The sequence below is a fragment of the Zootermopsis nevadensis genome, unplaced genomic scaffold (genome assembly GCF_977971745.1).
Source record: "Zootermopsis nevadensis isolate Lab colony 2312 unplaced genomic scaffold, Znev_1.0 Znev_ptg000013l, whole genome shotgun sequence".
NCBI classification, from domain to species: domain Eukaryota; kingdom Metazoa; phylum Arthropoda; class Insecta; order Blattodea; family Termopsidae; genus Zootermopsis; species Zootermopsis nevadensis.
Window position 1 is genome coordinate 13,749,261 of NW_028259145.1, and position 24,486 is coordinate 13,773,746.

General features: G+C 35.6%; 3 protein-coding genes across 12 annotated transcripts in view; all 3 read right to left on the reverse strand.

Annotated features, from left to right (window-relative positions):
* Positions 1 to 197: 197 nt before the first annotated feature.
* On the reverse strand, positions 198 to 6,751 carry LOC110836886 (uncharacterized). The gene is given in 3 exon segments (XM_087348682.1): positions 198 to 1,414; positions 3,181 to 3,477; positions 6,618 to 6,751. Coding segments are annotated over 3 exon segments (1,203 nt in total). The 5' UTR covers positions 6,638 to 6,751; the 3' UTR covers positions 198 to 528.
* On the reverse strand, positions 6,409 to 9,914 carry CRIF (growth arrest and DNA damage-inducible proteins-interacting protein CRIF). Of its 3 annotated transcripts, none has more exons than XM_022078588.2 (4): positions 9,705 to 9,914; positions 9,077 to 9,212; positions 7,941 to 8,040; positions 6,409 to 6,886 (listed from the first exon to the last, which is right to left on the reverse strand). In XM_022078588.2, the coding sequence occupies exons 1-4, from the start codon at positions 9,751 to 9,753 to the stop codon at positions 6,653 to 6,655; spliced, it is 519 nt and encodes a 172-aa protein (XP_021934280.1). In that variant the 5' UTR covers positions 9,754 to 9,914; the 3' UTR covers positions 6,409 to 6,652. The 3 variants fall into 3 exon arrangements, with proteins under 3 accessions (XP_021934280.1, XP_021934278.1, XP_021934277.1); XM_022078586.2 differs by having other exon boundaries at positions 6,409 to 6,509; positions 6,618 to 6,886; positions 9,077 to 9,914; XM_022078585.2 differs by having other exon boundaries at positions 9,077 to 9,914.
* Positions 9,915 to 11,011: 1,097 nt separating this feature from the next.
* LOC110836907 (dipeptidyl peptidase 4) overlaps positions 11,012 to 24,486 on the reverse strand; it is a 230,144-nt gene continuing 216,669 nt past the window's right edge. For 6 of the 8 annotated variants that reach the window (XM_087348681.1, XM_087348678.1, XM_087348675.1 and 3 more), the window contains 2 exons: positions 23,445 to 23,612; positions 11,012 to 14,713 (listed from right to left, as the gene is read on the reverse strand). In XM_087348681.1, the coding sequence (XP_087204807.1) occupies positions 23,469 to 23,612 (144 nt within the window). In that variant the 3' untranslated portion in view covers positions 11,012 to 14,713; positions 23,445 to 23,468. The remainder of the gene's footprint in view (positions 14,714 to 23,444; positions 23,613 to 24,486) is intronic. The other 2 variants (XR_015535136.1, XM_087348676.1) reach the window with 2 other exon arrangements.

Here is a 24,486-nt window from a genome sequence, read left to right on the forward strand (position 1 = left end):
GTGTTCATCGGCATTCTGACAATGAGTGAACAGAAAATTGATATCGATATGGAAGTGTTGATATCTTTAGTTGAAGCCAGACCTGTATTGTGGGACAAAACTACAGATATTTACAAGGACAGAAATGCCACAAAAAAGCCTGGCGGGAAGTCTGTATAGGACTGAAGGAAGATTTTGAAGAACTGATAGACGTTGAAAAGAATGCATTTGGTGATTAATTTCATTTTTACACTACAAATTTATAGTATACATATTTTACACTTCTTTTCATTCAAACTTTTATAATTAGGGCCAGGATTCATATACAAATTCATACAATTAATGTAAGAGTTTTAGGCCCCTCCGTTATTTTTATTAATAATCACAATATTGGCAAGCTTATGTGTTATAATGGCACTTCACTAATTGCATAAACTACTCTGCATGAACAATAGGGGCTGCTTATGATATAAAGAAATGGAGTTTGCATATTTGTTTGATGATCCATATTTCATTTTTTTGCATATAGATCCTGGCCCTAGTTATAATTTATATTTTTGACATTTGCCAGGGGACAGCTCCTACATTTGATACAAAATAAGCAGACAATATATTTCTTACATTGTTTGCAGATAATCCCCCACTCACTGATTGTTCTCCTTGTAAATCCTCCAACCCTGTAACTGTTGTTGTGTCCTCAATCATAAATTCATCTCTGTCGCGAACAAAATTGTGTAGGACAACACAAGCCTTCACAATATCTACTGCAAAATCAGGATCAACGTTAATCGGACGATGGAAAATTCGCCACTTGTTACTTAAAATGCCAAATGCGCATTCTACACATCTACGAGCTCTACTCAAGCGATAATTAAAAATTCTTTTATTTAAAGTGAGGTGTGACCCACCATAGGGTCGCAGTAGATGTTTATGTAGCGCGAATGCTTCGTCTCCGAGAAAGAAATATGGCACATCTGGACATTCCGTTCCTGGAAGACATTTCTCATTTGGTAGTTCCAGCATATTTCTTTCAATTGATGTCCACAGAGCAGATCGCTTAAAAATTGTAGAGTCACAATCTTTACCAAAACTTCCTATGTTGACGTACACAAAGCGGTAATTTGAGTCTGCAACTGCCATCAATACCACAGAATTAACATCTTTGTAATTATAATACATTGAAGCACTGTTAGGTGGTCATATAAGTCTAATGTGTTTACCATCAACTGCTCCTATACAGTATGGAAAATTAGCACGTTTCTCAAAATCTGAAGCAATCAATTCCGACTTTTCTCTTGTAGGCATAGGTATACATCCGAAATGCATGACAGACCAGATAGCTCTGCATACATCTCTGACTATCTTGCTCGCTGTTGAAATGCCAATTCTGTACGTATAATGCAGATCTGTAAAAGTACATCTACTTGCCAAACACCTGGAAAGACGACGCAAACAATTAAATTAGTTCCATGTTAATTGAAGCGTCGGCTGGTACAACGTTGTAAGTTACAAAAAAATGAAGTGGCTAATTACCATATAATAACATTTGTGACCGCGCGTTCTGGGTTCGAGTCCCGGTGAGGCGCAAATAAAAATAAATTGGAAACAAGTAATAAAGATTTACGCTTTTCACTTGTTAGGCAAGTGCGTCCTTTTCAGGCCAGGGGTCAGTTTATTGGTAGGTGCTCTGCATTCAGTGCAGAAGGCTCACTGACACTTAAAAAAGAAAAGAAAAGAAAGTTGCACAAGCAACGACTGTAAAGGAAAGAATTATGGCACCGTGTGACCCCCAAACTTCTTGCAGGGGGCACCCGCCGGCTAAAGGGTTTTTTAATGGTCCACGTGAGCTAGGGCATCATTACTGCCCAAATACATCATTTTTTGTGAAAGTTAAGGGGGGAAGTCCTATAACTAAAGGACAGGAAAGTTTTCTTCGAGGACACTCTTTTCTGGAATTCAGAGGAAGCAACATCCTAAATTGTTTTGTAGCTCGATTCGGCCAGTGAATGATAATTGTAAAAGAAATAAATTGTGCTTGTGAAACTACGAACTTAAATCTCAAGACCATTACCGAAACCTTCCTCGCTGGCATTCAGCTTATACCCCTCCATGTAATATTCCCTGAGAAAAGTTCCATGCCTACATGAGCAGAAATCCCGAATTACATCACATACGACAGAGATCGACAAGACTGCAACCGAGCCGGGCAACTCCAACAGCAAACAGGAGTGGGACGGTTACACATTGTTCGTAATGTATAGAACATTATTACATAGAAAACAAACACTTGATTTTTTTGTAACTTATAACGTTGCTTCAACCGACGTACGCTTTAATTTTCATAAAATACAAGTGTTATAGGTACATTTCATTGATACAAGCAAAGAAGTAATGAGAAGATGGACAAATGTTCGAGACGCCTTTGTGAAATCATGCAAAAAACACAGAGAAACCAAGACATCCGGTGCAGGAACTACAAAAATTAAGAAATACGTGTACAACGATCAACTTAAATTTTTGGCAAAATTGAATTATGTAAGGCAAACTGAAGATAGTCTCACGGAAAATCCTAGAGAAGAAACTGATGAATATGACACCAATCCTGAAATTCCCAGAGCAGGTACAGAAGAGGGGGCCACTAATCCTGAAATTCCTACAGAAGCTAATTTTGAAACACCACGAACTGGACTGGGTTCACACAGGCGCCGTAAACCAGATGAATTGGAATTGAAAATGTTAAAAGCACTGGAAGGAAGTAAACCAAATAGACACTTATCATTCTTTAACAGTATTATTCCGTCACTGGAAACTTTTGAAGATGACGACATTGTACAATTTCAGATTGGAGTACTCCAACTTATATCAAATACGAAATGTCCTCTCAGCCTTCTACATTTTCCCACGCACAAGAACACCGCAGTGCCATCGTCTATGCAATTCCCAACAAGAAGTCAGTTTTATGAGCATTATGGGAGACAGTTGACTTCATCAACTCATTCCTACAAACCGTCGGAAAATCTGTCCCCGGCGCTGTCTACAGCTACTACAGTTTCAAGTAATACAACCGGGACTATAGAATCCATTGATTTCGGTTTACTGTTCAATGATGCTTTTGTTAATTCATATTTTGAAAATGACAATAAATATTTAAAACTTAAAATAATTAAAATTTTAAAAAGAATACCGTAGTATTTTACTTACCTAATTGTCACAACTAACATTTCCACAGGTTGATTGCAGTTTCTAATTTTTGTATTCTGACGCTGAAGGCTATATTTCAATCGGCCAAGCAGTTCGTCAATTGAGGAAATGGACATACGGAAATAGTTAAAAAAATTGTTTTCATCTCTTCGAAGTTCTTCAAATAACGTGTAAAATACACCAATTTCAACCCTCCTTTGATTGATTGGATGGACCCAATACATCCTATTACCACGCTTCGATTTCTTTCGACGACAGTGCAAAAACCACATAGCAATAATCCGATTAAGATTCATTCTGAAATGAGGAAAAGCAACTGCGGTCGCCTCAACGGTGTTTATGAAACCGTGGTGTGTGAATAGCAACAAGCGACGGAAAAAATTTGTGCGGATTCTTGCCGTACGGACGAAACCGTTGTGTGTGAAAGAGGCGTAAGGTTAGCTACCTCGTTATATGGGTAGCAATTTTCACCTTTCAGGCAGAATTGGAATTAAATTACACTGTACTGAATAGGTTTCTTACTGTTTCCCCTTGGCATCAATTGAAATTCAATTACTTTGTGTTTGCTAATATAGCTTCTCCAAAACAATTAACAAATATAATTATGACCACACTGCATTTTCTCAGTTGACCGTACATTATGTAAATGTTTGAATCAGCACTGTTACATAAACATGTTTCATATAATTCAACAAATAAAATACCTTACCTGAGATGTGTGCCCATAGACACGGGCAGTCCTGCATTAACATGGTCACTCTCTTAAAACTTTAATAAATAGTAGGTTATATCATGATCTTCAGCAACAGAAAACAGCATCCATTATCATGTGTTTCTAGTCTTAGGTACATTTTCTGATGTAAGAACAGTCACATTTTGATGAATGGCATATGCCACTAATGAAAATGTAATGTCCTATGCAATGAACTGTGTATAGGACTATAGTTTATGATCTTATCTTAGCAGCAGTTGTAAGGTCTCAGAACCTCCCCATCCTATCATGTTATTATTTAGTGTTCTGTCTGATGACAGGTCCATATGAACAGGATCCTTCCATCCTTTTCTCGGACTGGGACCTGTTCATATACGTTCTTGGCAGATGATCCAGAAGTGGTTTGCCATTGCCTTCTTCTGTGTGTGAATGGAGTAATTGTTGGGATGCCCAACACAAGTTATAAATTCCGGCACCGCCGGGAATCGAACCCGAGACCCCAGTATTACAAGGTCAGCATTCTAACCGCTAGACCACCGTGGCGTCACCCTATCATGTATGAAGATTAAATTTTCTGGTTCTGGAACCATGATCACAGCTGTTCCAGTTTTTGAGCATTACCATGCTGACTATTTACTTGCAACTGGAATCTATCCCAAAGTATGTTCCCAATCTTAACACAAATACTCTGTACAGGTTATGATTTACATCTGATGGGTGGCTTTCAGAGTTATCAAGTTCCTATTACTGGTAGCATGTTACAAAATATCACACAGGACTTGAGCATTTTACAAGGCTCTTGTGAACACACTAATTAACCTTGAGGTTCCATGAAAGGTATGTAATTTCTTAACTATCCAAGCAACTACCATGTTATCAAGAAGGATTCTGCACCATGGAGTTAGTATTCTAATACTAATCCTGTTTCTGGGTAAATGCAGATGAACCATGTACATGTAGGCTGTACTGCCAATATTTCAGAGTTCCTTACTGTCTCAATCTTCGAGGTGAAGTGACTGCCCAATGGTCCCTACTGGTATTCAGGGTACAGATCCACTGATGGATAGGAACTGCTCAATTTGATTCAACAACTCTGATGGCCAATGAGAAGGCAGGAAACATAAACCTTCATGTATGTAAGCTGCATGCTGGAGGAAATTGGTATAGGACAAAGGGGATTATAAAGAATATAAAGATAAATAGTCCTAGTAAGGACTGAATGAAATCTAAAGAGGGGGGATAAATGTATCAGGTGCTGAACTAGAACCTGCTTGGTGAGTAGAGTTGAGGTGTCATGTCAATTTCTTCAGAATATGAATGATGGTCTTCCAAGTTATGCTGATAACCCCCTCACCCATTAAATGATGGAGACATATTTCAAAGGTTTCCCAAATGATCTAATGTAAAAGTGAGCTTGTTTCAAAATACCTAAAATAACTGCCTCTTTCAAAATTATAAGGTACACTGTTCATTGCTCTATATGCATTCAAGTGATCCTCAAATTCTTGCTATACCTGAGCTAAAACATCTACAAAGACTCATTCAGTAACATCTCTTCAGGTGCTTCAAATCACTGATGACACTGCATACCACACTTATCTGATGTAACCCCAAAGGTAAGTTAAGTGATGTAAGCTCTGGGGAATGAGGTAAGACTTCCGACCTCTCGTAGTACACCTCCCTGGAAAATGTCTCAAGACACCCATGAATTGATGGTTACATAATGTAATAGTGCACATCCTGTTGAAAGATTCCTGTCTTCAACTTGGGGTAGCACAAAGTATTCCAACATGTATGGATAACTACATTATGTCGCAGTTGGTTCCATGAAGAAAACAGAACTAACATGTGCAGTTATAAATTGCAAATAAAAATTCAAAACCCCACCATGACTTTATGGACACCATGTACACCAACTACTTGTTACTCTGAATGATTAAGCAGGAAGCAGCATGTGGGAAATGAAATTATACGAAACATACAAAAATATATCAATGACAGCACAGGAGAGTGGTTCATCAATGTAACTATACTGCCAACATAGGCAACAATACACTTAATGAAAAAGCAAAAACATATGACCACAATAAACCACAGGAGGAACAGTCCTGTTGAAAAGAGAGTACATGTTCTTGATTATGCACTGGAAACCATTGCATTAAGAAGCCACAAGTCATGGGAAGAGTTTGAGTATGCATAGTATAAACATAACATTTTATGATTCATTATGAATTTTCTCATAATGAAATGCGCACGACAGCAACATCTTTCTGAAGTCCTCTAATATGAAGGTTGGTGTCTTCTGGAATGTTATACCCTGTAGTCTGGTAGATACAAATGTTTCAGAGGATCTCAATGTGTCCAGCATCAGGGATGTATCAGGGATCAGTATCTGTCAGACCACATAGTGCAACATCCTAGATGACAGCCATCTTCATACTCATCTCCATAAGAACCTCAAATCTCCTCTAATATAAATTATCTATGGAATGTTTCACAATACACACAGTCAATGGTTATGTCAAATAGTTTCATTATTTATACGGAGGTACACAAATATTCAGCCACGCTTTGTTTCTTGCTTTCTTCTGGTGCTTACCAAAATTCAGTTTCAGTTCTGTGTTAAAAAAACAGGAAGATGAATTATAACATATACTACGTTTTGTTCACAGTCATTAGAATAAAATGGCTCTTTGAATGAGTACTACATGTACAAATTTCATACCTGCTTACAAAAGAAACCATACAAAAGTGTGTAACTCATGATTTCTCTGGAATATTACTGGCCTCTTTTCTGTCTTTCTCAGCTATTTTAATTTGCTCCTCCAGTCTGGCTGTTACAAGTTCTTGCCTCGCTTTCTTCTTAGCTTCCTTGGCCTTCTTACGTTCTTCTTTTTCCTTTTGTTCTAGTAACTCCTTAAATCGGTCATCTCGAGGGTCAATTTTGAAGCCAAAGTGACGACGCACCTCCTCCACCAACCTATCTTTCTTTGCCTATAAAAGAAAATTGTAAAGTATATGGCAATACTTATGGTGCATAACCTTAATGCACAATGTATATTGTATGTCCATCTGCAAATTTAATCTCTAAAATTCTTATAACATTTGGTACTGACATCTATACCAAAACTCTTAATTTAATTTTTGTTCACATAAGACAAATATAAGCCCTACTTTACACGAAGCTCAAATCAAAAAAACTGACAAATGGCTCATTAAAAAAAGAGTATATATGGCACAAAATGTAGTTCTAATTATTTTCTACCAGAACACTTATTTTAAGTTTTAATTGGGTAACTATTTAACAAAACAAAAAGAAAGATCAGCATTGCAATTATGTTGGTTACTATTTAAACCTGAAATGTGTCATATTACTAATTCATTCACAGATATAGTTTGTGACATCACATGTATATGAATTTAAAATGTAATAATGTTGGATTATCCATATATATAGACTATTTGTGCTTCCACTTGTTTCCTATTACCACAGATAGATGAGAGTGAACTATTAAATTAATAGTACAAATTGTGTAATTCATTTCTCAACATACAGTACTGGGCCCCCTATCCATAAAGCCTAGGACCTAAGGCTTTTCTGATGTTAGAATTTAATGGACTTTGGATTTTCATGCACAGAAATTTTAATACAGATACAATAAACAAAAACAATTTTTGTTGATATATGCTTTACAATTCACAACTTCTTTTTGTGAGAAACATAAAAACCTCTAAAATCTGTCGTGGTATCACCTTCATCACTTAAACAATGCATGGAAGCCCATAACCTATGCCATCCACTGACTAAATATGTGCAAATAAGCAAGGTGCCTTACTAGCAGTAAGAAGACAATTGACAGTGGAACCATTCACACATAGCAGTGAGACAAAAAACTGTGAAGCACCTGCTTTAAATATGACAAATGTAGGAAAATGCTACTGTAAAATGTCACTGGGAAAAATACATATTTCAGGTCCACCTGGATTCTGGGATGCCAAATATGGGTCTGACACTATATTTAGGAAAATATCTTATTTCTGTACCTACCTTAGCAGCTTCTACAGTTGCTAACTTTTTGGCAGCATTAGCCTTAACATCAAGTTTCCACTGTTCCAGTTTAGCAAACTTCTTCAAGACATCTTCTTCCCTGAAAATTTACAATATCATATGAACTTTAGAATATGATGAGTTTAAAATTGAATGACATTATTTTTGGCACTAAAATAATAACTCTAGCAAAAATTTATCAATTTTTCCTTTTCTCTTGGGGATGGGGATAGGGGAAGGAAGAAGAATGACAGAACAGTGAAGAAGACATTGTCGGGAGCAAACTTCTCCACAAGTTTTTAAATTACCTAAGTGATATATCTGGTTATATAGATCATAGTTGTAAATTTACTGCACAGTCACTTAAGTCTGAAGTTTTGCTAAAACTAAGTTGTCATAAGATACTTTTGTAGGATTGTCTTAGTACTAGTGAATTTTGGGCAACTAAAGTGAGCACCACAAATTTAAATACAACATAATTTATTTACATTCCCTAGATCCATAGTACAAGCCAAGGATATGGAACATGTCATAACACGAATACCAACATTTAGTACAAATGAAATACCAATACAAATATAACACAATTTTTACAGTTATGCATTTAAATGTTTAAGAATTTTCAATGAATGTACATTTGTCAGAGTAAAAGGAGTCAAATTAAACCTATTTTTCAATGCTGGCTTAAATATTTTTATATCACAATTTAAGCTTTGAATACTAGCTGGAAGATTGTTGAATAATTAGATTTTTGTATAGTAAGAACCTTTCTTACAACTAGTGAGGTTAGCATTCTGGATATGGTGGTCATATTTATGACATGTATGTAAGAATTTAAAATTTCTTCATGTTGTCCATAATGAAGGACAGCAATGATAGTAACAATTCACTAGCAAGGAGAAATATACTAAATTTCTTAAACAGTTCTCTACAAGAGACTTTAATAGATGCCATTATTCTAATCATACCCATTGAAAATGTTCACCTGAGCATGATGTACCTCATACAGCTGTTTCATCAGGTGATCCTTACTCCTACTTACACATGCGTCAGCAGTAAAGTTGCATCTGTGTAAGTCTTGCGCAAAGTTTTACCAGCATAATAAAACAATGCCTCCATGGCAATAACATACATACCTTGCCTTTAATAACGCTAGGTCTTCCTTCTTTTTCTCTTCCACTTTGCTCATTTGTTCTTGAATAGTGTACGGATATGCTATGCTCTCATATTCTTTCGTTTCCTCTATTTCCTCCCTAGTGGGCCACATTACACCTGGAATAATTCCACTTGACTGACCATAGCGCCCATACATCTTACGCTTATATTTCACGGTTTCATGAAACCAATCCATGGGCTCAGAATAGGGCATTTTTCCGTGTAGTAAATTCCTGTGCTGTGGATTCAATCGAGACTTGTTTCTTTTCCTTTGTATCTCTTCCTCTTTCTTAGCCATAACCTCACCCTCGTCTTCGTCTGTTACAGTGCTAGCTTCATCGATAAGAGTAGTATCAACTGCTTCTGTCTTTAAATATTTAACATCATGGTCAATCCTTTTTAAAACTGTGTGCCTAATGAACGCATTTTCAAAGCACACAACATCTCTTATAGATTGCTTATTCAGAACATAACCACATAACCTAACAAAGCCAGCCATTTTTTACCAATATGAATTCCCAATATGTTGACGCTAAAATACACGATTAAAAATAAATGCAATTAATTCGCTACACATTTCATAAATGCACTCTACAGTGCAAAACTTACAAGGCCTGTGGATAATTTGTGATTGGATTCTGATATGCTTTAATTTCATGGGATTTTTATTTGCTAGTTCAATTTCAATGACAAAATGTTGGCACTTCCCTTGATACGTAATCTAAATTTACAAACTATTTGTCTCTGTTGCCACAGATCAAAAGTAGGATTCTGCTGCCACTAATAACTTTCCATGGTATATAGGTAATCCGTGGTCACGTGGGTAATTTGCGTTACTTGGATAACAGTAGTGTAATCTGCCGGTGGGAGAACATATTAATGTCTACTGCCTTTGAAGCTAATATTCAGAAACTGGGATTAGAATAGTCCACATTCTATGGGAATATTAATGATGATATCTGAGGCTTTCACAGCCATGAGTTTGAAGATGGCTGTCTTTTGGAATGTTGCACTGTGCAGTCTGAAAGATACTGACCAATACTTCAAAGGAACTTGCTGTCTCCATAACTTACCACCCTGATGATTGAGGCAGTAATTTCCTCTGAAACAATAGTCAACGTCTACCAGAATGCAGAGTGCAACATCTAAAATGATAGCCATCAGTATATGAATAAAGGAAAGTGAAATAGGTGACATGCATGGGAAACATGAGAAATGTATGCCAAAAAACTTGCAGAAACAGACTAATATTCTGCAGTCGTTGTGCCACCACAAGGTTTCAGATGTGTCGCAAATTTGTATAAGAAACTGTATTTTCTCACATTACAGTTGGAAAAAGGTAATGACTTAAACCATTATTGTTGTTTACAAATAAGTGATAAATTTTCTTCTGTGTGTTTTGGGTAGATCTGTTTGTAACTTATCATTTCTTTAGGTGAACCCTTTGTTTGTATTATGTAAAGTTTATATAATAGTATGAATTGTACTTTATAATATGTATTGTATTATTAATATGACTTTTTCCACATCCTATTGTCATTTGGCTGTCTTATGGATCCATGGAATGTAATAAATTATGTATGTATTGTAATTCATAATATACTCCTGCGCGCACGCGCACACACTCTCTCTCTCTCTCTCTCTCTCTCTCTCTGTGGTTGATCAAGTTTTATTGAAAATGTGTTATATTTATTTAGATACATATTTATGGTTGTAGAACACTGGAACAGAGAATTTGGGAGTATAATATTGAAATTACAGAAATAGGATGTAAGGTCGCTGACTGGATTCATATGGCTCATAACAATGTCCAATAATGGAATTTTGAGAACACAGTAACCTAAAATAAGGCATACTTTGATAAATAATAATGCTTATAAAATCACTAGTATGTTTAGAAAATAATTAAGAACAAATTAAATTTACTTTTTATTTTATTACAAAATAACAGTTTACCCCATAAAAATTGCATAACAAATACATTTTTACGTCATTTTTAACATTGTGCACTCCACTTAGTGGCATGGAGTTTTACACTTCGATTTTCACACATACATTTCTTCAGGAACGAACACATAATACAGTATATTATGTCATTCCTTGTAATAGCGCTAGAAGCTTCAACATTCATTGACAATAGTTACAATCTTGTCATAACACACACACACACACACACATATATATATATGTGTGTGTGGCATATACATATTATATCCCACAATGTAGTACTAACAGCCATAGAAGATATTTTCAAACAAGTAAAACTTGTTTTGAAATGTCTTCAAAGAAAGAATTTCTGTTCCAAAAACATTAGATAAGGGTGGATAAGGGTGCTGAGTTATTAACAGGATTTTTCATATTCTTGTAAAATCATTTCTTTCACTCTATTAATTTAGCAATGTGGTAAGTTTGTGAGGCAAAAACAAAATATCATGCTTGCAAACAAATTCATCTCTTTTAAAAAACTCAACATCTGTCTCCAATAATACAGCTGGCATCTTGCAGACAGAAACAATACAGATATAGACAAGATTGCAACTGCATTTTATATTTATTTTGCTGTTCTGATATACTAACTCAAATTGTATGCCAAAAACATGTTTAATAAATTACATTTTTATTTTAGAGTTTCAGTTTTTGGAAACACATTACCAGTTTGGAAATAAATGTGTGGACAGTATTTAAACTAATTATAAAATAAGAAATGGTATTCATTTACAACTCAGTATCATGTGAATTTTAAAGGATATGAAACACAATTTAGGTAATGCCAATGTCTGTATTCTGGGTTGTATCGCCATGTAGTTTAGCAGAAGTTTACCAAGTTTACCTCTTGATGGGGTAGTAAGGACCTCTAAAACATCGGTAAACTTCTACCAGACTATTTGGTACTAAAACCCACAATACAGCTATCTTCATCCTCACTGCTGTGAGAACCTCAAATCCTACTTCAAATAAAACTTTATTTAAAAACAATGGCCATAATTCTGAAGAAAATAAAACAGTTCTAAAATTATCACTACTTTATACAAATACATGACAAAGCACTAAAATGGGACTACTCATATAACATAAGTTGAAACTTTGTTTAGTTTTAATGTGTTTCATAGGATTCTTCATTAAAATGGGATGTAAATCTGAAGTGCTCTATGAACATTTATTTTAATTAGTGCTTAATGGAAGTTGGTTATGTTATTAATTTTTATAACCTGAAAAGAGGCAGTCTCATTGCTGGCTTATATTCTGCTGGTACCTAATGTCTGCAAGTAGCCATCTCTTGAAAGAGTCACACCCAACCACTATAATATACTATCAGTATTAAAAGAACGTGCTTTCTACAGATCTATAGCTTATAATTCCAATTATAACCACATGGTTATTAAATATGAACCAAACACATTGTTATAAACAAATATAACTATTATGGCAAATACAGATGAAATTATGTACTGGTATTAGAAATAATTATTAACATTTAACAAAATAATTTATTACCAGAAATATATACTCACACATACACAAGTCTCTCAATTAATTTTAGACTGCCTCCAAGACTCCTTGCAGATTGTCACCTAACCTTATTGATTATCAACAAAATATTTTCTCTTAGTTACTTTCACATAATGCTATTCTTTTATTCTGGAGAGCTCCAACTTTCTTTTTCATAAATAAAACTATACATTTTATTAATTATATTTGTGAATGTGCATTCATTGGAAATAAATTTATAGCCCCTAATACAAATTATGTCTTGATGAAAATCATTCCTACATGTTACATCATTTTTCTGATTAGTCCCAACTGGTGAACAATTTAGTAAGATTTACACACAAGCTACAAAATTTCAATATTTTAAACTTAATTCTTCTCTCCTAATGAATAAAAGAAATACACCACAGGCCTCATAAAACATAAATTAATAAAGAAAAATTGGGAAGTTTAATCTCAATCGCTATGTATGAGTTATGCTTCATATAGGTCATCACAATATCACATTACATTATTCTCTGTTTTATGGTGGTGATGTAAGCAGATTTTTATACATATCAGGATACATTACAAAGCACTGGACATGGCACAAGCACAGATTCAGACTTATTTGCATAGCAAGAACTACACCATATTTTTTTTCAAATAATGATAGATTGCTGCAACTTTTAATATTAGTTCATCTGGTCTCAAATGTAGCAAATTTTCAAAGCTTACAAGTATGAACCTGGGCTATATTATGTTACTGCCTTCAATTAGTAAATAAATTTATGATGTGCTCTAATATAAGTTATTCAAGAACAAAATTTGTATAAATATTAAAATAATTGTTCACACAACAGAAAATATCAACACCATTTTTAAACTACATTATATTGCCATCACTGATGTACCTTACTTAAATATATAAAAAACCAAAACATGCCATGTAAATTATTAACTGATTGAATGTAATATAAATGATCATCATACTTGAGCATTATCTGATACCGAGAGATGTTCTCATCATATAGTTTGCAGTATAACCAACTATTGCTATGGTTACGCAACTGCTTATCTACTTGTATGAGCCGGGATAGCTCAGTCAGTATAGTGACTAGCTACGGGCTGGACGACCGGGGTTCGATCCCCGACGGGGGCAGAGGATTTTTCCTCTAGCCTCTGCATCCAGACCGGCTCTGGGACCCACCCAGCCTCCTCTACAATAGGTACCGGGGTCCTTTCCTGGGTGTAAAGCCGGCCGGGGCGTGATGCTGACCACTCACCCCCATCTAGTGCTGAGGTCAAGGAAGAGAGGAGCTATACCTCCACTCACCCCAAACGCCTACATGGCGTATAGTGGGACAAACTTTACTTTACTTTATGGAATATTGTGCAGTAGTCACACTACCTATATGAAGTTAAAACATCTTAGGAAAAGATTTGGGATGGCAGTGGCCCAAATTAACATTTTTGAGAGAAAATGCAATGTAAGTACAATGTAAGGAAAATATCTTTTTGCCTACATTTTGTAAGATAATATAATTTAAATTCTATGCTCACAATTGCCCCTGGTGGTGTTCCTACTTTTCATTGACAGCATATAATATGTTTGTGTTGTGTTAATGAATGCTTATTCATGTGACCTGTCTTTGAATATGGCAGCTGCTAAACCTGGCTGCTGTTGGTTGAGTTCCCAGCTGTATAAAAAGAAAATTGATCAACATATATGTAAACTATTAACAAGACTATGCACTGTAAAATGTCCTATAAACAGTATGAAGTATTACTGAAGGAGAAGCTGCTTTATTCTTGTTTTGGTCATGCTCATTTACCTGCTCCATAAATAGTTCCTCAATTAGTTCCTGAATTATGTTGCTTAGTTGGGCAAGATGCAGGGAAACAAGATTGGAAAGGTGTACTTGAAATACACTGATATTCCACAGGTGTTCTTCATGGCACATCAAGCAGGTCACTGTTCAGCAACAGCTCATATGTTCCAACAGTCCTTAAACCACTGTTAACCTGTGACCTGAGGTTATTGTTGCAGAATAATGTGTTCTAACAATGACCTCAGTTCAAATTGTTTCACAACACTGGGTTCCCATTGTTGTGCAAAGATGGCCCTAGTCATGTGGGTTGCCTTCCTCCTAGGAGAAATGTGACAAACAGAGAAGTTAAGGACTGATGCTACAGCATGAAGAACACCTAATACTTTAAATAATAAATTGAAAGTATATATTTGCGACCAATAAAATGAATTACTTTTCTAAGTCACATTCATGAACACAGGTATATGCAAACTTGGATTAACAATGACTAGTAAACTGAAAAATGTTTATGGGATTATGACATGTAAAATATGTGATGAAAAATAGGTTATTTTTTTCTTTAACATATTATTTCAAAATGGATGTCTATTTTAAGCTCAGCCATAATGAGAAAATGATGTTTTATTATTGCAGGAGTTTCAACACTATTAAAGATACAGATGTATTATCTGGCTTTATGGAATGAGAGAGAAAAGGAATTGTATCTACGTAAATGATCCAATTCCATAAACAATTTGAGAAATGCTGGTACGCACTGAGCGAGTTTTCTTTTATGTAAAAATTTGTGGTGTGACTACAATAGTTAACCATTGCTCTAAATTTAAGTACAAATGCACTGCTCACATAATAACTGGCATAGCTATATGAACTTCAAACCTTTGAGGCTGTCTCCCCCATCCACAACTTGAGGACACACCATGCCATGGGCTCTTGTGAATGTGGTCATGAACCTTCATGTTCCAGAAAAGAAGGGGAATTTTTTGACTAGCTTTGTTACTGTTAGCTTTTTAAGGAGGACTATGCTCCATGAAGCAAATTAGTTAATTAGGACCTCTTCTTATACCACCCTCATCATTATGTACTCTAACAAATTTTACATAGCTGGGGTAATGAACAACATTGAGCATCGAAAATTATTCATATGTTCACATTTTTTGGCATGTCACTGATCACTCACTATCATCTAGCAGAGGAGAAGAATGAGTAAGAACTATACCTTCCCTATTTAACCTAAGTACCTTCATGCCATGTTCTGGGGCCCACCCAGCCTCCTCTACAATGGGCACCGGGGTCCTTTCCCGGGAAAAGCCGGCCGGGGCGTGATGCCAACCACTCACCCCCATCTAGTGCCGAGGTCAAGAAAGAGAGGAGCTATACCTCCACTCACCTCAAGCGCCTTTACGGCACATAACGAGACAAACTTTACTTTACTTTTACCTTCATGCCATGTACCAGGGGCATCTTTACTTTAGGAAGCCCTTTATTGTTATGAAACCTGAAGGTTCACATGAATCATGCAAATATTACCTTTATACCCTATTATGATCTAGAAAAATCCAGTTCAGTTCTGCAGTACCTGTATTTTCTTAAGAACACAGAGTGATATAGTAAGAGATGGCCATTGCAAGAATGCCATATTACTAAATTTCCCTGGGAAATGTGCATAAGAAAACAGTTGTACATACGAGCTACCACTAACTAACTAGATGGCTTACAGAACCCGAAGGTTCATCACCGAATTCACCAATGCCCTCTACCGGACCCTGTCTTGGGCCAACAAAATCCAGTCTCCTTCAACTCCTATCTCCCATAGATCCCACCTGAGATTATCCTCCCATCTATGTTTAGGTCTTCCCAGCAGTCTCTTCCCTCAGATTTCCCAACCAATACCCGGTGCACACCTCTTGCCCCATCCATGTGTGCCACATGCTCCGCCCATCTCACTCTTCTTGACTTAATCACCCTGACAATACTGGGGGAGAAGTACAAATTTTTCAATTCATCATTATGCAGTTTTCTCCATTCTCCATCGTCTTCTCTTCTATACCCAAATATCCTCCTCAACACCCCATTCTCAAACACCTGCAATCTATGTTCCTCTCTCAGAGAGAGAGACCATGTTTCGCACCCATACAAAACAATAGGCAGAATTATTATTTTGTATACTTCAATCTTCAGGTTCTTAGAAATTGGACAGGAAGACAAAATATTTTAAACTGAGAAGTAGCAAGCATTTCTGGAATTTAGTCTCCTCCTAACTTCCTCATGAGTATCATTTTGATTCGTTATTGTTACAAAATATTTGAACTTTGTCACACTTTCATAGGATTTATTAGCCACCCTAATATGATTTTGCCCACCTGTCTGCTGATGAGATACCAACATGTACTTAGTTTTTACTGAATTTACTTCTAGCCTCACCTGTCTACTAGCCTCTGGTAAAACTTCTGTGTTCCTCTGTATTGTATTTATATCGTCACCCAATAAATTAACATCTTCAGCATATGCCAATCGCTGATGTGTCCCATTCAATTCCAAACCCTCCTACCTATCTTGGACTTTCCTGATGGCATATCCTAGCACAAAGTTAAAGAGGAATGGAGATAAAGCATCTCCTTGTTTCAGACCATTCTTGATGGAAAATGACTCAGATAAATATTTACCTATACGAATTTTGCTACAGGTTTCATTTAAGCACATTTTTATTAGTCTCACTAGCTTCTTTGGTATACCAAATTCAATAAAAATGTTGTATAGCACTTCTCTCTTCACAGTCATAGGCTTTTTGAAATCTATAAATAATTGATGTACAGTCCCACTGTACTCCCATTTTTTCTCTAGTATCTGACAAATTCAAAAAATCTGATCAACTGTTGATCTGTTATATCTGAACCCACACTGAATACAAGTTACCACTAATAAATTAAATTACTGGAGTATTACCATAGCTGGTTGGTTGAGGTTGTAATCCTGTTCAACAGATTTCAAGTACAGACCAGTACAGAATATCTAAAATTAATAATAACTGTCCAAAGTAATTTGTTCTCATCACATATTAGTTTATGTTAAGGGCATATGAATGTTAAGTTTACTGGCATCTGTACAAGATGTTTCACAAATATTTTTCACTGTTTGTGTTCAGTTTTTGTGAGAAATAACTTTATGTCACTGATATAAATGGATTTTGCTCATGTGTCAATAAAATATCTATTAAACAAATGTTGAGCAGTTGACCAACATAATTCCATTTGTAAGACTTGAGGTTCTCACAGCGGTGAGTATGAAGATTTCCGTCTTCTGGGTTGTTGCGCTGTGTAGTCGGGTTGATATTAACTAACGTTTCAGAGGTCATACTGCCTCCGTCATCAGGGTGATGATGACGGAGGCAGTATGACCTCTGAAACGTTGGTTAATATTGACCAGACTACACAGCGCAACAACCCAGAAGACGGAAATCTTCATAATTCCATTTCTTTCCCTTCTCTTTAAATTCAGTTGGGGTCTAGTTCATATGTTCTACCAACAGGTGAATACCATACATTTATTGTATTTCAGCACATGTTCCACTTCTGATACACTAACAAATCTGAACAGATTAAGTTTAAAGATTTCTGTCTTCTGGGTTGTTGCGCTGTGTAGTCTGGTAGATGTTTACCAGGTCATACTGCCTGCCCTGATGACGGAGGCAGTATGACCTCTGAAACGCTGGTAAACATCTACCAGACTACACAGCACAACAACCCAGAAGACAGAAATCTTCACACTCATCGCCCTGATGACGGAGGCAGTATGACCTCTGAATCGTTGGTAAACATCTGCCAGACTACACAGCGCAACAACCCAGAAGACAGAAATCTTCACACTCACTGCTGTGAAAACCTCAAATCATACACAGATTAAGTTTACATTGCTATCATTCTATATAATAATGTAATGAGTATTAACTGATGTGCCTGAATTCCCCCTTTCTGCACATGTTACAATAATTTCCAAAGAGGGTTAGAACATGAACAGACATATATTTATGCTATATTACTGTTGTTATTAAAGTCTGTAATCTGACATGTGCAGTAAAAAGAGATGTATTGAAAATTACATTACTTAATAATCAGAAAACTAATGTTATTCTTTTGTTTATAAAACTAATTGTATCTACTTCAGTTACTTTACTGGCGATTTTTTAATTTTGTGAATACTTATGTACAATATCTTGGTGTTATGTTTCACAGTAAACTATATTTTCATCAACATATTAATTATATCATGTAATCACTGGGCTGGAATAGCACTTTATAATGGACCCAGCTGAATATGAAACATTGCGTTCTGTTTGGAATATAGAATGATAAGCAAAGTCCACAAATCTGATAAAACTAATTGTAATGTGCCATCAGAGCTCTTTAGAACAAGTGTCTGGATTTTCTGTGTGATACTTGATGTCTTGTCCTTGGATTTGCACTTTTAACACAGTCAAATATAAATAAAATAAAAGACCACTTGGAACACTTTACTTACAAAATACGTTATGCTAGCTTATGAACACCATGAGATAAACCATAAACTACCAGTATACAGAAAAGAACTGATTTATGCTGATTAGGTTATCTCTCACCATGTGGGAATTTAAGCTACAGTGCAACCAGCTGTCACCTACGATTTTCTATGACATTAAATTAATATTTCCTAAAAGTGAGTGGGATATGTTCCATACTGAAATGTAATGCTTATTAAGATGGTGACAAGGGGAGTGCTCTCAGTGTGTTATTTTAAGTCTCATGCTTCATTTCTAAGCCTTATAGAAATCCTGATAATGTAACATCAATACTGGCTTCATAAGCCTTACAGCAAAAGTACTGAATGCTTGTAAGTTAGTTCCAGAAAAATGGAAGAAAAAGCAGTTACAGCTTAATTTAAGGTTTTGGAAACACTGAAGAAGGAAGACAGCAAAAGAAGCAAATCACATACTGTGTAGAACACAAAATTAATTATATGTGTATTTAATTGTTTTTGTTGTCAAGCTGAAAGTCCTGCATGTATGCTTTATATTAGTATGAGCATGCCCACACATAATATAGCAAAGTATTTTACAGTGACTAAATAAGTTACTTTGAAGTATTTTAAATATGGACGTAAGTACTGCAATAGCTGTGTCCATTCTTTAAAAAGCAATATTATTTTCCATAAATGACAGCTATGAGGGGACATTACAAAAACAACAAACAAACAAACAAAAGGCATACAACAGGCACATGTAACAGTGAATTCAATGATGAATGTTCTCAGACCTGACATCTCCAGCTATCACTGCTGATAACATTTAACCCTGTCAGTATTCTTGGGAACATCATGATTTATCAGTCTTGCATAACATTTACTTCTAGTTCTTGTCATACTTTCAGAACTGTGCTACAATCTGCAATGTTAGTATGTGAACTATTATTTGGACAGCAGCTAACCTATGGTTTCAATCCCATTCCTAGTAATAAACATCATTATTCTACTGATAACCTCTGTTACTCTCCTTTTAAATCTACAATAATTCTTTTATATAAATATACAAGGAAAATTCTGGTGTTACAATATGGAGAAAATCTGACATATCGTTCACAATTATGATGTCGATCTGCAATCTTGCCATCAAGTTCTTTGTTATATGTACAATTTTGTATCTCCTCTGCTTACATTTTTGTTCAATCTATGAGACTGGAAAACAATCAGTGTTATGAATTCCACTGTAAAATTTATTCAAACAAATTTCAAAAGAGATTCATAGTTTTATGTAAAAATATTATAATGTATATACAATAACACTCTATATATGATATTTCTAAATAATGAGAAAAAATAATTAATGTCTTGTATTTTTTTGATAGGGAAACATTTAGATCAGAGGCAGATGGTCCCCATACATAAGTGCTTTAGATCAGTAACTCTCTAGGCCATGGAAACTGCTGTAATATTATAAGAAGTCTTTCATGTAGTGACTCTACTACCATTACCTAATACCAATCTGTGTTCTATGTGCTTAAAATTTATGCAGAGAGTTGATGGCATCACATTTCAGTATGTGATATGTTGCCAGAGATTTGAGTTAGAGCTGTACAAGAGTTGAAGCTTTTATGATCAATGAATGCAATGAAATATTTTTGGGTAATCAGCTGTGTGAAAATGTATCAGGCATCAATGCGGTCACATAAACACCTGATGATGGAGCCAGTGTCAGTTTCTGAAATGTTGGATATTAACTGTATTCTCATATGGCTGATTGCATGAGAAGACTTCATTACACAAGCTATACATCAATGTGTTTTGCTGTTCAGCACATGTCAATTTGGCAACATACTGGACTTTGTGAATGAGTAAGTGAATTTCATTGGGACTGGCTTATGAAGGTACTGTTCCAGTATTAACCTTTATCACCCTAGTGTACCCTAGTAAGGAAAGCAGTTTGTGTAGTTAAATTGCCAAATGTACCACACTGCAACATGCTAAAATTTAAAGATAAAATTTCCCTGTGTTTTTCATTAAGCAACATGTAGGGAAGAGGAGATATATGCCATGAGTTCTTAATCCTAGCACTAGATGAGTTGAGTGGTCAGCTTCAGGTTTTGGTTGCTTCATCCTCAGGAAATGACAGCATGCCCTCAGGTTTTGTCTTGTACGGTTTTGTCTGGTCACCGCCCTCAGGTCATTGTTTGTGTCAACTTTACGAGTGTTGATTCTCAAAACAGACACTCTAACCTGTGGGACTGTAATCGTATATGGGTTGCTGATTCACATGACATAAAGATTAGGTATCTGTTCAATACAAACAACTTGTTTTACTGTGAAAGTTTTAAATTGGATCACTCATGCATGCGGCGACATCAAAATGCAGTTTGACATAAAAAAGGAAATTAAACAGATGTTAGATAGTGATTCTGATAAATGTGATAAGTTTTTGAATCTGAGTGCAGTGAGAATGAAGATAAAACTGAAGAAGGAAAGGATTTGAGTCCACTAATGTACTAGAAGGCTATCTGGCTTGAGAACTGATACAGCCCAGGATCAAAAAGGATTTGAGTCCACTGAATGTTTCACATCTCTTACAGCAGTTAACCAGCTACTGTGATATTAATCTGTGTATTACCCCATGCTTTAAGAATTATCACAGTAAATTAAATTTGTGGGGACATTAGCTTCGTGTGGTACAACAACATGGAGTCCATGGTAGCCATATAAGTAAAACAAATACATGAAATTTTATTTGTTTATACTGTGTTGCTTGGATAAACACAGTGTACCTACAACACTTTTTCAATGCTATAATATATGTCTTGTTCACTTTTAAGAAACTTTTTATTTCATATTTTTATCATTGGTAATTTTGGAAAAATCTGTTCTAAGAAGAGGGACACAGTATTAATTAATACATTCACTGTTAAAAACATCAAAAACGTTATTTGCTATCTTGCGTTACCAGTACCAAACACATCCGTTGACATTCTAGTGTTGAAGTAAAGTATTTGCTCATATCTCCTAGAAATACCACTCAAATGCAGTCAAACATGTACAGATGATGAAGGAAGCATTGATGTATCCATTTATGTATTTAAGAGTAATATTCTCTCACAAAACAACGTCCTCTTCCTTTGTAAACATGTGGGTCCCTTGTGTATATAAATATAACATGTGAAGCATGGAAAAAGAAAAATGTTTATGTGCAGTGAATAAGTTATACAAGAAATCACATCCTAAAGCATTATATAAGTTAGTCTGATAATTTTATGCAATTACTTCAAATAATTTTTAAGATACTTAGGTTTATTCTAGTCATGTTAAACACATCTCTACTGAACAATAGCTGGCACAGAACATTTAAATCCCAACTGGGTAGCATGGCATTGAATGTGTTAAGTGTTGTCAATGTAATAGGGCTATAAACCCATATGACAGGGGTTTAAACATAATATGATACAGTATGGAAAATTCTATTCATGATAGCTGATGTGGAAATTTGCTCCATCATTAATGTAGGCAGTGTCAGAATAGGTGACTGGAAAGTTAACTTTTGCACAACGGTAATGATCCTGTACTTGAAATACAGACTTATGTAAATTCAGTAATCCTGAAAACATGCTATTTGTTCTTCCATGTAAAGATCACAACACCAGTCCTATATTTTGTGTTGCAGCAAAGTCTGATAAAACAAATGTTATATTTTATCCAAACCAAGAATTTTATATTTTTTAAAAGTACAACAAATCTTCTATAGAATTAACTCATTCATTAATGTAAAGTGTGAAACATACAGAGATGTATATCATCAAATAACACTGTAAATTGGACATGGGCCAGACTTACATATAATTTTGACATAAAGATCAAAACTCATTATTTTATCACTTGCACATTACATTACAACACTACGTAGTAGGAATAATTATTAACATTAAATAAGAGGGCTAGGTGGCCTAGGGACAAGGCACTGGACATCAGCCTCAGGTTCAAGACTGGCTGGAAACAGAGGGGACTTTCTGCACATGCCTTCTTTTCTATCTGTTACAAATATTAACCTTTATTTTACAAGATTAGAAGATTTAAAACCCTGTACCACAGGGCTGTCAGCTGGGCTGCTGACTTTAAATGTTTATTGGCATGCTACTGCAATAAACAACCAGCTGGACTGTATGTGTGCGCTGATGCACGGCCAATAAAGGTCACTCTTTGTGAATGTAATGAAAGTCCACATTAAGCTGTAGGGCCTTCTGCCAGACATCATCCTGCCATCTGCCTCTTAGGTGCCTTCCCTACTTTACATATGGAATCCTTCACCATTACTGAGGTGGACACATGCCATGAAGTGAACACAGATTGTTTTCCTTCACATAATAATGAACATTCATAGAATGAGTATGAGACAGACAATTCTTTAGCCTTGTTGAACCAATTCCTCCATAGTTATCCCTTGCATCCTGGCACTTTCCCAGAGTAAAAGCTATTCACAAAGTGTAAGATTCATTCCATAGCAGATACAGAAGGTCAGCAGGAAACAGACATATGCACTTACATCTGCTAGTCTCCCTGGTACTTGCTATTGCTTAAATGTGAAGAAACTTGTACCAATTTCCCATTCTTCAAAATCAAGTGGACCAAAACAATCATCCAGAAAGGATTCCATGGCCTTGTAGAAATGATGCTGGACTCCAGAGAAGCTGTGGCCTTCATCTGCATATGTCTGCAAATAAATACATAAACTATTACGTGGTATGAACGCAAAGGATAAAAGAGCACCCTTTACACCAAATAATGACAGATACATAATTTCAACAAAACTGTTTCATGTCTAATATTATTATGTTGATAGTGTCTTAATCAAGGTTTGTAACACTGAACTTACTCACTGCTGTTAACTTCTATTAAGTTAGAGGTTTAGTTAGATATTATAAAATCTAGTAAAACAAGAGTGTAATTTTAACTGTATTTCTTATTTTGTTACTATTTAGTGGAACTTCCTTCTTGAGACACAATTTAAAGATAAACAAATTTCTTTCCAACTCTACAATCCTTACTGTAGACTACTACTGCCTCTGTGGTGAGTAAATGAATAATCATATCAGAGGTTGATGCTGTTCTTGACACCTGGTATATAATTTACCTGATAACTGCAAAACAAATTCAGAGCTGAAGATGGCTATCGTCTGGGTTGCAGTACCATGTAGTTTATCAGAAATTTACCAACGTTTTAGAGGTACTTATGATGATGATGATGGAGGCAGCAAGTACCTCTGAAATGCTGGTAAACTTCTACCAGACTACATACAATTTAGAAGACAGCCATCTCCATACTCCCTGCCATGAAAACTTCATATCCTACTAAATGCAGTCTTGACAATGATTCTAAGAAATAAAGATGGGCAGTGTACAGAGACATATAAGAATTTCACACACTAATGTATGTTAGAAGTTTATGTTCTCCTGGATTTTGATATCCTGTGGAATTGTGGATACCAAAATTTTGGAGAAAGTACTGTCTCCATAACTTTGAAGATGGAAACAGTATGTTTCTCTAAAATACTGGTGTCTGCCTGCAAGTCCACATGGCGTCATAA

What these genes read in the sequence shown, in the direction of transcription:
- CRIF (XM_022078586.2), bottom strand. Translation starts at nt 9,594, where the DNA reads ATGGCTGGCTTTGTTAGGTTATGTGGTTATGTTCTGAATAAGCAATCT. An exon ending in CTAGCGTTATTAAAGGCAAG is followed by an intron (nt 8,041 to 9,076) that starts GTATGTATGTTA and finishes GTAAATTTTCAG; the next exon opens with GGAAGAAGATGTCTTGAAGA. An exon ending in CAACTGTAGAAGCTGCTAAG is followed by an intron (nt 6,887 to 7,940) that starts GTAGGTACAGAA and finishes TTTCTTTTATAG; the next exon opens with GCAAAGAAAGATAGGTTGGT.